The sequence below is a fragment of the Lepus europaeus genome, chromosome 7, assembly GCF_033115175.1.
Source record: "Lepus europaeus isolate LE1 chromosome 7, mLepTim1.pri, whole genome shotgun sequence".
Taxonomy (NCBI): Eukaryota; Metazoa; Chordata; class Mammalia; order Lagomorpha; family Leporidae; genus Lepus; species Lepus europaeus.
Window position 1 is genome coordinate 59,001,403 of NC_084833.1, and position 14,281 is coordinate 59,015,683.

Sequence of the window (14,281 nt, forward strand, 5' to 3'; positions counted from 1 at the left end):
GAGATGTGAAAGACAGCTGAGAATAGGGTCTGGATGGGGGTCCTGTGTTGAGAAGTAAGGGACTCTGAGGCAATATATGTAAGGTGGCCAGGCTAAGACAGAGACTGGATGAAGGATTCACAAAAACCCCAAGAATTTTCCATGCCAGGAGCCAAGGCAGGGCAGAGTCAGTGAAGGTGGACACTCTGGGCTCCTACTAAGTCAAGAGCACACAGCCCAGCTACACCAGCCCCGAACCCATCATCACCAGAAGCAGCAATATCAGGAGGGCAGTGACCAGTAAGAGTGTACTATACCTCAGAGCAAGCAAAGAACACATGTTACAGAGGCCTTCCCCGGTGCCAGACGCCTGGGGAATTTTGTGCAAAATTTTGGGAAGGAAAAGGGAGCCGGGGGACACTTGAGAATAAGAAGGACTCAGAACTGTAACATGACTTCTTAACTGACCAAATATCCAAAACAGACTAAGCTAGACCAAAGGTAGCTGCTTGAAATGTAAAAGCTTTTTTTAACTGGAAAAGTTCTGTTCTTTCAGCACCTGCAGAGAGTAATTTTTCACACATGCAATTTCTAGTATAAATTCTCATTCTGTTGCATGAGAATCTCTGCAAAGAAACTGAGCTCAGTACTTCTAGGAGCAGTCACATTTTGTTTAGATTACTTCTACACCAGAAAAGAATAGAAAGTGTCAGGCCACAGGAACATGACTCCTAAGGAATATAGGGGAAAAGCCACAGAGAGGCCATCCCCTTAGGCATTATCCCCTTGTAGGCAAATACAAGAGGCTGTGACCTGGAGCTTTGGGAGATTCTAAAAGTGCAACAGGGGCACTAGAGGACTTTCCAGGCCCAAAGCAGGCCAGTAGATTGATATAAGGAAGAAGGGAGGACAAGGAAGAAGATACACAGTACTTACTCAACTCCGCCTGCACATCATGGCAGCTCAGCAGCAGCAACTTGCCTTTTGTGAGCAACTCGACAGGCATTTTGGAGACCTGGGCCTGCCACACATTCAGGCGGCTCACCAGTGTCACATAATTCTTGATGGGACAGCCTATCATGTCCTCCAGTTTCTGAGGCCCCCAGGGTTGCAGGAACTCATAAATATCTGTTATCCACTGATGTTCCTTGCAGAATTCCTGCACCTCCCACAGCATGCCCTAAGGGGAGACAAGGTCCTGGGTCAAGAGGTGGGTGGCTGTGATGGGAACTGGTAGGCAGCATCCTACTCTTTAACCTCTGTTCTTACCTCCAGGAGTACCTGTTGTGTAGTCAGTGCCTGCTGGATCCCAGCGTTGTTGTCCAGATCTTCCTGCAGCTGCTTATAATTATGGGGCCAGTACTGGCCCCGAAGCTTGCACCCACGGACTACCAAATTATCAATAATTGAGTGAGATTTCCAGGGCCACACCAATCCTACATTTGGGCCACAGAAGATACGTACAGCATCGCTGGGCTGGCTCTGAAACTTGGGTACCAGGAATTCTGTGTCTGAATTCTCCTCCTCCTCCTCCTCTTCTTCTTCTGGTGGAATACGCGTCATAATTGTCCATAAGTGCCCTCCAGAGTCCACATACAACATCTGTCTCCAGCCTGAGTGTACACACACACACACACACACCCCTCACGCTCCCTGCTCATAAGGGAGTTTCCACACATATCTATATCACAAACGACACCAGACTCGTGGAAGGAATTTATTAGTTGGGTTCAGATACAGAGAATATAATCTACTCTAGCTGGTGTACATGGGAGGAGAGTTGTCACAGAATAGTAAAGGAATTGCAGAATAATTAGAGAGCTGAAAAATAAAAACACTTTAGATGGAACATCTAGGACTCTGCGCTGCCTGGCAAACTGGTCACTGCCACACCATCAGTTACAAAACATACTGCCTCTGAAACCAACTGCAGAATGAATACAATGTGCCTTCTCTCCCCACCCCATTCAGTTCCAAACTGAAGTCTCATGTAGATCGAACTGGTAGATCCCACGTCACACAGGACACACAGCTGCAAGGGGTTCCAGGCCAGTATAGTTTGTTGCTCTCCAAGTTTTGCAGAACACAGGAAGAGATTAGAAGAAAGGACAGTTCTCAGAATCTGCCTTAGGAAATACCCTTGAACCTACCCTTACCTTTTTAGGAATTGGTTAATTGCCACATTTAGTATTTGTGTTAAAATTCTGCACAAAATTTGTGTTAAAATTTTGCATCGAAATGTTGAGAAATCAGATCCTTACTACCCTAAACTACACAGTAATCCCAAAGCTCAGACATTTGATCTTTTCTCCATATATTCTCACTCTCCTAGGATGTCTCACCTAGATTCATGGTTTTGCTCTCAAAGTTATCAGTAGTTCAGATCTCTCATTGAATTTCAATCCCAGTTAAACAACTGCCTATTCTGCATGTCTACTTGCAAATATACTATGCTCTCAAACTTAATGGTGCCAAAAATAAGCTCTGATTTCTCTCCTTCTGCCATTTGCTCCATGTCTTCTAATTTCAGGAAATGGGAACTCCATTCTTCCAGTCAAAATCTGTATTAGTCATCTTTGAATTCTCTCACACATAAGACAACCAACCATCACAAAAATCCACCTAGCTGTACATTCAAAATATATCCAGATGGGCTGGCCCTGTGGCACAATGTGTTAAGATGCAGGCTGCAGCACCAGCATCTCATACAGGTGCCTGTCCAATTCCTGGCTGCTCCACTTTTGATCCAGCTCCCTGATAATGCTCCTGGGAAAGCAGTAGAAGTGCTTGGGCCCCTGCACCCATGTGGGAGATGTAGATGAAGTTCCTGGCTCCTGGCTTTGACCTGCCTCAGCCCTGGCCATTGTGGCCATTTGAGGAGTGAACCAGTAGATGGAAGATCTCTCTCTCTCTCCCTCTCTTTCTCTGTGTCTATCTGTCTGTCTCTGTAATGCTGTCTTTCAAATAAAAGTATTTCAAGCTCCATTTTGAAAGAACATGACTGAGAATCCTGCCCCAGAATGTTAAATACCAAGACATATTTTATATTAGTGGATTTAAAGGAAAAAGAAAAAAATCTAGGCAAACAAGACCAAGTGATTTTGTAAGGTAAATAAAATTAGACTATCATTAGATTCTTTGATAGTGATCATAACTCCCGGAGAAAATGGAGTAACACATTTAAGATAGGCAAAGGAAAAAAGCATGAGTCAATGATTTTATATCTGGCAACACTAAGCTTTCAGAAGGTACAAACTATTACTAACATAGAAGGATTTGAGAATTTTGCTCTCACAAGCCTCTGCCTGAGGAACCTATTAAGAGAGAATGAACTTCAGACAAACAAAATTAATAGTCATCTACATATGGACAACTGGCAAGCTTAAACATATTGTTACTTGCCGAACTAAGATTAAATGAGGGCTAGAAGGGGAAACGAATAGTATGAAATGAGTTTGTAGAAAATGCTAAAGATTCTCTTGCATACCAAGTAGAGAGAGCCTATCTGAAAGAATGGAACCTGGAAGGCACATTGGCTGACTGCCCAGTTGCTATTCCCTTCAACCTTTTTCTGTGGTGGCAAAGCCTATCTTCCATGAAAAGCTGAGCATGTCAGTCATTTGATTTCTTGTCTCTCACAGCTAAAGGTAGCCACACAACCTAGAGTTTGACAATAAGATACAAAAGTGAGGCTGCTAGGAAGTTTAAGGAAAAGATTCCTTTTCCTCATAAAAAGTGAGGGTCAGGAATATAGAGCTCTTTTGCTAACCTTCCTCCCCTTTTCTCCCTGACTCTGCTTGAAAATGGGATGCTTGGAGGTACAGCCATGTCTTGCAGCTATGAGGCAATAACCCTGAGCAAGAAAACAACAACAACAAACACTGATCGCAGCCTCCCCTGCCATATCCAACCACCTAAGAGGATCCGCTCTTCCCTGTAGCTACAAGCAGGAAGGAGTGAGGGAAAAGATATAAAGAACTTGGACCTGGTCCTTGATGCCACTTTTGAGCCATCAAACCAATCTTGAAGCACCTACCTCAAGCCTGTTTTTATTGTTTAGGCCTCTGTAGCTGAATCCAGCTATATCCATGAATTGCTGAGTTATGAGAGTCAATAAATTCCCTTTTTTGCTTACTTAATTTTGAGTCAGGATTACGTAATCCAAAACCAACCCACAGGGCTGATGCTGTGGCACAGCATGTAAAGCTGCCACCTGCAGTGCTGGCATCCCTAACAGGCTTCAGGTCAAGACCCAGCTGCTGCACTTCTGACCCAGCTCTCTGCTTTGGCCTGAGAAAGCAGTAGAAGATGGGCCCTTGGGTCCCTGCACCCACATGGGAGACCTGGCTTCAGATCGGCCCAGCTCCGGACATTGCAGTCAACTGGGGAGTGAACCAGTGGATGGAAGATCTCTGTTTCTCTCTCTCTCTCTCTCTCTCTCTCTCTCTCTCTCTCTCTCTCAAAAAGATTTATCTGTTTGAGAGTTTGAGAGGCATAGTTACAGAGAGGCAAAGTCAGAGAGAGAGAGAGAATTTCAAGTCATTTTGAAAGAAAAGTTACAAGGGAGGAGAAAGTCCAAAAGAAACAGAGAAAACTGATCTCAGGAATCAGGGGAGTTGGGAGGATGCACAGAGAAGGGTAGAGATGAAAGGATAAGCAGCAATTTAAAAATGGGAACACTAGGGGACTACGTTGTGGAACAGCATGTTAAGTTGTCTCCTGCAATGCTGGAATCCCATACGATTCAAGTCCAGGCTGCCCTATTTCCAATCTAGCTTCCTGCTAATATGCCTAGGAAAGCAGTGGAAGATGACCTAGGCATTTGGGCCCCTGTACCCAAGTGGAAGACCCAGATGAAGCTCCTGGCTCCTAGCTTCAGCCTTGCCCAGACTGGGGTGTTGAGCCCATTTGGGGAGTGAACCAATGGATGGAAGATCTTTCTCTCTCACCACTCCCGTCCTGTCCATCCCCCTCTCTCTCTAACTCTTTCAAGTAAATAAATATTAAAAAAAAAAAAAAAGAAGGGAGGTGGGAAGGAAGAAAGAAAGAAAAAGAGAATGAGAAGGAAATAAAAAAAGTGAGCCCTCTTTGACTTTTTAGTTTTGATTTGATTTTGTTTTGGTGCATCTACTTCTTTTCTGCCTTTGAATTTAGTAACTTGCAGTTTTGTAAGCTCCAAAATGCAATATAAGGTTTAAAAGCAGTGACTCGAGGTGCTAAGACCCATGAGAGAGCTCAGGCAATATGGTGCTATATGTCAATTCAAATCCAAGCAACAGAAAGAAAAGCTATCCTATTTTTAGGCAATTTGGCAAAAGGCACGTCCCAAGAAAACAAAACAGATAAATTCAAGGTCAACGCAAGAGTGAAATGAAGTTGCTTATGATGAGAAAGTATACATACTAAGCCAAAGAAACATAAGTTACTTGTCATTTCTGAGAGATTTAGGACTTCAGTTAAATTTTATCAGTATAATACATATAAATTGACATAGAGTTGCACTTTCAAATAGCAATCCAACTTTGAAAGACCTAAATAAAATATATCTTTATTTCTCCCTCATTTCTGAAGTATAGCTTTGCTAGGAATAGTATTCTTGACTGGCAGGGGCTTTAGTTTTTTCTCTCAGAACTTAGATTATGTCGCTCCATTCCCTCTTAGGAAATTTGGGCTGAGAAATGTGCTGTTAGTTTAACTAGAATTTCCTCAAACATGACTTGGTGCTTTTTTGGTGCAGTTTTTAGATTTTCTCATGCTGTGTTTTTGATAGTTTGACTATAATATGTCATGGTAAGAATCTTTTCTGTTCATAGCTATTTGGGGTCCTATGGACTTCCTGTACCTGGATATCTGTATCTTTCCCAAGATCTGGTAATTTTTCAGTCATTATTTCCTTAAATAGGTTTTTTTTTTTTTACCTATTACATAAAGTATTTATTGAAGTTTTTAAACTTTTTCACTATTATAGATGACCATGTTCAACCATGAAGAATTCAATTTTTGCAGCTTTGTTATAATCAAGAATTCTGTGGATTTCTCTTACAGTGAATTCTATGAACCCAATGCCCTCATGATGGAAGGAGCCGTAATTGCTGGTTTGTTGGTGGGTCTGAATGTTATCGATGCCAACTTCTGTATGAAAGGAGAAGATCTGGACTTCTCAGGTGTGAGAAAGATGCTTATTTACCTAGTGTGTCAGTCCATCTCCCACTACTTTAGAATTTTGATTAATTTTATGCTGACCAAATTATAAGAAGTTCTGTGAGCTTCAATTCTTATGTGAATAATAAAAGTAGCCTGCTTCCTTCCAACTTGGCTCATTTATGTATTCTGAATGTTTTCAAATTTTTGCCTTAGCTGTGATCCCTACTAAACATGTATAAGGGTATTTCAAAATGTTGGAAAGTAGAATTAAATGGCAAGTTCAAAAAAATTTTGAAATCCATCCATACAAAAGTTCATAAAAATACTTATAGGAAAAATCATGTAAAGATTTAAATAGGTTTTATATACATTCCCTCTTTCTTTGTCTTCTGGGACGCCAAATATTCAAGTTTTTGTTCATTTAATAGTGTCCCAAGGCTCTCACAGTCTGTCTTCATTCTTTTTTACATTTTCTTTTCTTTCTTTTTTCAGTCTGACTGGGATATTTCATAAGATGTGCCATCAAGTTCAGATATTCTTTCTTCTGCCTCATCTAATCCATTCAGACTTTCTTTTTTTAATTTTTTTAAAGACTTACTTATTAATTTGAGAGGCAGAATTACAGAGAGAGAAAGGGAGAGACAGGGAGAGGGGTCTTCCATCCATTGGTTCACTCCCCATATAGCTTCAATGGCCAGAGCTGGGCCAATCTGAAGCCAGGAGCCAGGAGCCAGGAGCTGCTTCTGGATCTCTCATGAGGGTGCAGGAGTGAAAACACTTGGTCCATCCTCCATTTCTCAGGCCATAATCAGAGAGCTGGATCAGAAGAGGAGCAGCCGGGACACAAACTGGAGCCCATATAGGATGCTGGCACGACAGTAGGAGGTCTAACTTACTACGCTACATCACCAGTCTCCTGTTGAGACTTTCAACTGTTATTTTTTACTTCACTTATTGAGTTTATTTGTAAGATTTTTTTTCCTTTTTCAAGATCTATAGGCTCTTTGCTGAATTTCTCCTTCATAACATGCATTGTTTTCCTGATTTTGTTCAACTGTATTCTACCTTATTTTTTGGTTTTTATACTTTTATAACTTTCAAATACTAGGCCATTTGAGCACTAGTTTGAGTGCTAATGTGCCTGGGAAAGCAGCAGAGAATGGTCCAAGTACTTGAGCCCCTGCACCCAGTGGGAGACCTGGAATGAAGCTCTGGCTCCTGGCTTTGGATTGGCCCAGCTCTGGCCATTGTGGCCATTTGGGGAGTGAACCAGCAGATGGAAGTACGCCCATGCTCGCTTGCTCTCTCTCTCTCTCTCTCTATATATATATATATAATATATATATACATACACACACACACACACATATTTCTCTCCCTGTAACTCTGCCTTTCAAATAAATCTTTTAAAAAATACCATTGCAGGGGCTGGCGCTGTTGCGCACCAGGTTAAAGCCCTGGCCTGAAGTGCTGGCATCCCATATGGGTACCGGTTCTAGTCCTGGCTGCTCCTCTTCCAATCCAGCTCTCTGCTATGGCCTGGGAAAGCAGTAGAAGGCCCAAGTCCTTGGGCCCCTACACCCATGTGGGAGACCCGGAAGAAGCTCCTGGCTCCTAGATTCAGATTGGCACAGCTCCAGTCGTTGTGGCCATCTGGGGAGTGAACCAGCAGATAGAAAACTTCTCTCTCTGTGTCTCTATCTCTCTAACTCTGTCTTTCAAATAAATAAAATAAATCTTTAAAAAATACCATTGCATATCATAGTATGGATTAGTAAACCTATAATGAGAAAATACTACAAAATGTCTGACTTACTTGAGATTACTTAAGGGGAGAGTCCGAAAGTCTGTAGCATGTATTATTAAGAGCAGAGTACCAAACTGGACACATTACCCCTTTTAATTTTCAAAATAATTCTCCAAGTTAGGTATTTTTGCAGATTAGTAAACTAGTATGTCTGATTCCAGAGCCGTTCTCCTTTTCACTATGTAAAACAAATGTCAACAGTCTCTATCAATTAACCTAAACTAATTTAGGGAAAAAATGTCTCGCAACTCTGGTGTGATTTGTAAATAAATAAATTAAAAAAACCTCCTTACAGTGGACCATTTTCCTCTGTCACCTATTTCATAAAATTAATTTTGTGTCTCTAAATCATCTTAATGAAAACATACTGGTTGAGAAGGAAAATTCTAAAGCATCTACTTGTCAGAGATGACTGAATACATTTAATTATCTTAGTTGTGCAGCATGCAAATAAAGGAAATGTAAAGAGGAATTTCCTCCCTGATAGTTAACATGCCTGAGAATTAATAATCGATAATAACTAGTAACCATAAATTATCTCAATAATAGAAGTGAATGCCTCTATATGAAATAAAAGACTAAAATAAATATTCAGCAAGCAGAGTCCTTCAAATAAGCAAAAATTAGCAATCAAATTCAATAGTAAACAAAATGAAATTATAACATTGGAGGGAGAAAAAGCTCACAGAGTTTTGGATGAACCAGGGAAAGGACAACATACTCACACTCTTTCCTATATCCCCTCATTTTACACACATACACATAAGCGTATTAGTGAGTAAAAGCACCCCCAGCACTCTCAACCCCCACACACCACGTGCAATACACAGGTTCAAGCCGCTACATTCCTGCCCAAGGCCTGACTCTATGGCTGGGCCTGCTGCTAGCTTCTCATGCCATTCACACTCTACACATGCCTTCCCCTTTCCTGGCCTTCCCAGGTCTCCTGAAATACCTTCAGAAGGCAGGGAATCCCCGGAGGTCTTCAGGTCTTTAGACTTGACTACCTTCATGTAAAAGAAGGGGTACAAATGGGAAAATAAGGAGGGCTTCAAACTGGGCTGAGAGCTTCTGATGACACACAGAATAGGAGCTGGGAATTCCTCCAGCTTGCTCCCCTCTCCAGCATCCAATACCTGCAAGACAGAGGCCTTGACAGATTGTAGGCCCTCAGTTAGAATCCGGATCATATTCTCACCACAAGGCACATGAGACAGCTGGCCGTGATCATTAAAGACCAGTCGAGACAAAAGAAAGGGTTTCTGCCTCGGGGCCTATAAAAGAAGGGTTAGAAGAGATTGGGGGACACATTTTAGTCTGCATTCGTAATCTGTTCCTTGAATACCTGCCCACCTCCACACATTCCACCCACCACCTCACTTGCAGGATGTTGGACACAAAAGACGTAATCTCATCTTCCAAGATAGAAACGAGACTCTGACAAATCATGTAGTTGACCAGACGGGCAAACTTCCCCAGCTGCAGCAACCAGATCTCTGCCTGCTTCAGCTTCTTCTCCAGCTGCTGGCGCTGTACCCTCTGAAGGTATATAGAGCCTTGGCCTGTCCTGATCCGGTTGCAGTTTTGCACTCGCTCCTGCAGGCCCTGTTGCATGTGGTATGTGTCGTCATGAACCTGTGAGTATAGAGAGTAGAAGCTCATTGGCGATAGAGAGATACAGGGTAAATCAACTCTCAGGTCTTGGAACCTGGAATCTTGAGCCTAGATAAGCATATGGAGAGGGCTCCTTTTAGCCCCAGAAATATTTAAATGACCAAAAAAGAGAACTTATATTGAGAGACCACAATGTGCTAATGTGATAGGCCAGGACTGTTTACTGTTTACTGAAAGGTAGAATTCAAACAGAAAATTTACAAATGTGTAAACAGAGAGGTTCATGATACAGAATAGACAAAGGAAAATACTGGATAAGTTAGACTCTGCAATAATTTCAGGATCTGGACCCTAACCATTGAGCCTGGGTGATATATATGATCTGCTGGGTTGCATAAATTGCTTTATGTTACAGAAGCTGCTCCTGAGAACTGACAGAGAATTTTTATCTGGGGAGAGAGAATCCGGGATAAAAGCCTGGGAGCCTATTTGTGAGTCCTCAGGTTTAGAGGTTTCTCCACCTGCAAAAGATACTGTCAGTTGTCAACTGTCTGGATTTCCCTTGTTGAGGAACAGAGGGGAGAGACCAAAAGTCTATGCTCAGCCAGATGGACCCTTTGTTCTCACTGTTGTCCTATTCTTTTTGATGCTCCACAAAGCCTGGGGTTAGAACTGACTGGTGTTTGTGAATTACATTTCTATATCTATGAGCTCAACTCCTAGTTTTCTGAGACCCCAGCAAACACATGTCATGTACAAACATGCCTTCAGACTTAATGAAGTATGTCTTCCACGCTCCCACAATACCCTTAATACCTAGAGCTTCCTGCTTCACAGGAATATCGTTATCTAATATCTGTATGAATTATATACTACAATATAAGCTCCTTAAGGAGGGCGCTCTGTCACACCTTATTTCATCTTATTATTGCTTAACACAGTACGTGGCATGGGATCCCACAGTAAATGTTTATGAAAGAATGTATCACTTCACATCAAAAGGGCTTACTGAGTGCCAATTAGAATAAAATAATTCAAACAATAATTATTATGACTGCCAGAAAACATAATCAGTATATATTTTGAAACATCATCATTGGCGGCAATAACTTTAAATAATAAGGAAATTTTTTAAGCCCCGAATTTTATACCTAGTGACAGTATCACTAAGGTTTAAGTATGAATGTAGACATTTTTAGAAATAAAAAAACTTGGATTTTTTTTTTACTTTTTCAAAAATTTTATTTAAGTTATGTAAGTTTTATGTATTTTATATATACAGATTTAGGAATATAGTGATACTTCTCTTCCCCTACCCTCAAGACTTGGAAATTTTATCACATACAGATTCTCCCTGAAAGGTAGAAAGAGAAAGAAAGAGAGAGATCTCCTATTTGCTGGTTCATTGCCTCAAATGCCTGCAATAGTCACAGATGGCCAGGTTGAAGCTGGAATCCAGGAATTCCATCCAGACCTCCCACATAGGTGGCAGGGATCTAAGTACCCGAACCACCCTCTGCTGCTTCCCAGGGTGCAAATTAGCAGGAATTTGGATTGGAAATGGAGGCGTGAATCTGTCCCTGGCATTCCAATTTTGGATGTGCACATCCCAAGCAAAAGTTTAACCTGCTGTGCTACAATGCCTACCCCATATCATCATTTAAAAATGAGTAGTTTGTAAAACAAGAGTGTTCATAACCATCCAGAATTAAAATTTTAAGAGATATCAGTATGAATCTAGAAGTAATAGGAGTAGACAGAGTAAGGGAAGAGAGAAAGGAAATCAGGAAAGTCCTAAGGTTCTCATTCTGCTTACAGAAAGATGTGACTACAAATTCAGTTAACAGTTATTTATGCTGCTAATATTTGCTGAGCATACAGCATACGGCATTTCCTATAATAAGTCCTAGAGATATATCAGTGATTGAAGCATAAAAATCTCAACCATCAATATGTCTATGTGTGTGGGAGGGGGACAGTACAGGCAAGAAACATAATGAATAATTTATATCCTATGTAAATAGTGATAAGTGGACCAGCCCTGTGGCATAGCAGGTAAAGCTGATGCTTGAAGTGCTGGCATCCCATACAGGCACCAATTCAAGTCCTGGCTGCTCACTTCCAATCTAGCTGCCTGCTAATGTGCCTGGGAAAGCAGTGGAAGATGGCCCAAGGGCTTGGGCCCCTGCACCCCTGTGAGAAGCCCGGAAGAAGCTCCTGGCTTCACATGGGTCCAGTTCTGGCTGTTGCAGCCATTTGGGGAGTGAATCAGCAGATGGAAGACCTCCCTTTCTGCCTCTCCTTCTCTCTGTCTGTAACTCTGCCTCGCAAATAAGTAAATAAATCTTTTTTAAAAAAGTGATAAGTGCTATTAAAAAAAAAAAAACTAGAGCAGGGAAAAGACAAACTAGGAGTGCTGTTGATAGTAGAGTCTGCAATTTGAAATAAGATGACATATCTGAGGAGATAGTTTTAGAAAAAGATTTGAAAGAGATATTTCATAAAATTTAAACTGAACAGCTACATATATTTTCAATTGCAACTATAAGAAAACTGTGGCTTAAGCAAGTAAAATGTTTATTTAATGCAATAAGAAAGTCATTGATGACATATTGACCCAATAACATCAAAGCTCCTTTCTTCCTCCTCCCCCACCCTTAATATGACATTCGCCCTATGGTGCGATGTCTTCTCCATCACTAGAAATTTCATACAAGGGTTAGGTAATGAGACAGGGATAAAAATGACAAAGGCATTTCAGCTGAATTTGTCTCTTTAAAAAGTTTTCCCGTGTCTACCACACATGATTCATTTCCCAGAATTGAGTCACATAGTGTTTCCTCACCCATAGCCCCGCTCCCAGCTGGGAGAGTCTATGAAAAAAATCAATTCTAAAAATTAAGAAAGATGAGTAGACAGACACCGACTAGTGCCTGGGAAACTATCAGAAAAGTGAAATGTATAACACCCAAATCATTAGAGGACAATAATAGCAACAGAAATATAAACAATCCAACAATAGACGACACTAGGAAGAATCAAATAGAAATCAACAAGATGAGATGGGAAAAATAAATTAAAATCTATAAACAATCATAACAAATTGGATAAACATAGACTCACAGATCAAATGTTCTCCATCTATTAAATACACATAAAGTAAAATAACAAATGAAGATTAAAAACAGAGGGATAAAAAAGAGAGCAAATAAACCTGTTAACATCAGACAAAAAAGAACTCTGAGATGTAAAGCTGAACCAGAATGAAGACTTTTATATCAAAAAGGATTAAGACACCAAGAAGTGTTACAGACTTTTATGCAAACAACAACATGATTTGGAAATTCCTTTAGCAATAATTGAAAGAAGAGAAAGGAAGAAATGACAAACTTTTAATATAAATAATAGAAGCATATCAAAGTAAAATGTCCTACATCCTTGTTCATTGTCCTATAGCTAAGGAAGAAAATGTCCCTACTCTTAAGGAAAACCTTCCTGGCATATTTAGGGGTAAAGGAATTTGATAATTGTGACTTACTCTCAAAACAATGTAGAAAAAATAATGTGTACATTCACAAAGAAAGAGAAAGTGCATAATTGATAAAGTAAACAAAATAATAATTTGAATAAAATGTACATGAGTGTTTATTACACTATCTTTGTACCTTTTCTAGTAAGTTTGAAATTATAACAAAATATGGAAGGAAGGAAGGAAAGAATTAGATTTATCTTAGTCAATCCAACGTGGTCTAAAACTGACAATTCACCATATTAACACACTAAATGAGAAAAAACTCACATTCATCTAAATAGATGCAGGAAAAAATCATTAGACAAAATTTGACACCCATTCATGATAAAACCTCTTAGCAAATAAATGAAGTGTATTTATCAAACACCCATAATTAATATCATGTCTCTAATGTTTCAAATGTATTTTAGTTCCTCAGTAATGCCACATTTTAATGGACAGCAGAATGCTTTTATTTAGCACAAATGCAAGCTTGGTTCTAAAACAATTCAGTTACAAGCTGTGATTGGTTATTTTTTAAAAGATTTATTTATTTATTTGAAAGTCAGATTTATACAGAGAGGGAAGGAGAGGCAGAGAGAGAGAGAGAGAGGTCTTCCATCCACTGGTTCACCCCCCTAATTGGCCACAACAGCCGGAGCTGCACTGATCCAAAGCCAGGAGCCAGGAACTTCTTCTGGGTCTTCCCACATGGGTGCAGGGGCCCAAGGACTTGGGCCATCTTCTACTGCTTTCCCAGGCCATAGCAGAGAGCTGGATTGGAAGTGGAGTAGCTGGGGCTCAAACTGGCACCCATATGGGATGCCAGCATTGCAGGCGGCAGCTTTCCCACTACACCACAGCACCGGCCCCTGTGCTGGTTATTAATCTGCACTTTTCACCCCTCCTTCTCTACCCCTACTCCTTTGGGGTGCTGCCAACATGCACAGGTTCTATCCCATTCCATGCAGCAACATAGTAGCTCCATGTGTTGCATTTGCTTGTCTTTTCATTTTCAATGGTGTTTCTAACACTAAAAGAATTAAATATAAATTCATTGACTTTCATATTTATAATTTTCACACTTTAAGAAACTCCTCTCTTGAGATAATAAAAATGTCATATTTTATTTTCTAAAAAGTTTTTCTTTTTTCCTTTTACACTACATCTTTTATTCACCATGAACTAAGTTTTGTAGCAAATAACATAAAACAACATAAAACATA

The 14,281-nt window shown here is 40.4% G+C and overlaps 2 protein-coding genes across 3 annotated transcripts in view; one reads left to right on the plus strand and one right to left on the minus strand.

The window, feature by feature from the left end:
- The window catches only part of RRP8 (ribosomal RNA processing 8), a 73,169-nt gene extending 66,867 nt beyond the window's left edge, over positions 1–6,302 (plus strand). The window contains exon 8 of one of the 2 annotated variants that reach the window (XR_009866381.1): positions 6,025–6,110. Coding sequence is in view for 1 of the 2 variants with exons in the window: in XM_062196583.1 (XP_062052567.1) it covers positions 6,025–6,232 (208 nt within the window). In the remaining variant the exon portion in view is untranslated. Of the gene's footprint in view, positions 1–6,024 lie in introns of both variants that reach the window. The other variant, XM_062196583.1, reaches the window with a different exon arrangement.
- DNHD1 (dynein heavy chain domain 1) overlaps positions 1–14,281 on the minus strand; it is a 72,700-nt gene that overhangs the window by 38,336 nt on the left and 20,083 nt on the right. Inside the window, exons 8-12 of the mRNA XM_062196580.1 lie at positions 9,311–9,565; positions 9,067–9,204; positions 8,886–8,937; positions 1,249–1,517; positions 916–1,159 (exon numbers count right to left, since the gene is read on the minus strand). Coding sequence (XP_062052564.1) covers positions 916–1,159; positions 1,249–1,517; positions 8,886–8,937; positions 9,067–9,204; positions 9,311–9,565 — 958 coding nt within the window. The remainder of the gene's footprint in view (positions 1–915; positions 1,160–1,248; positions 1,518–8,885; positions 8,938–9,066; positions 9,205–9,310; positions 9,566–14,281) is intronic.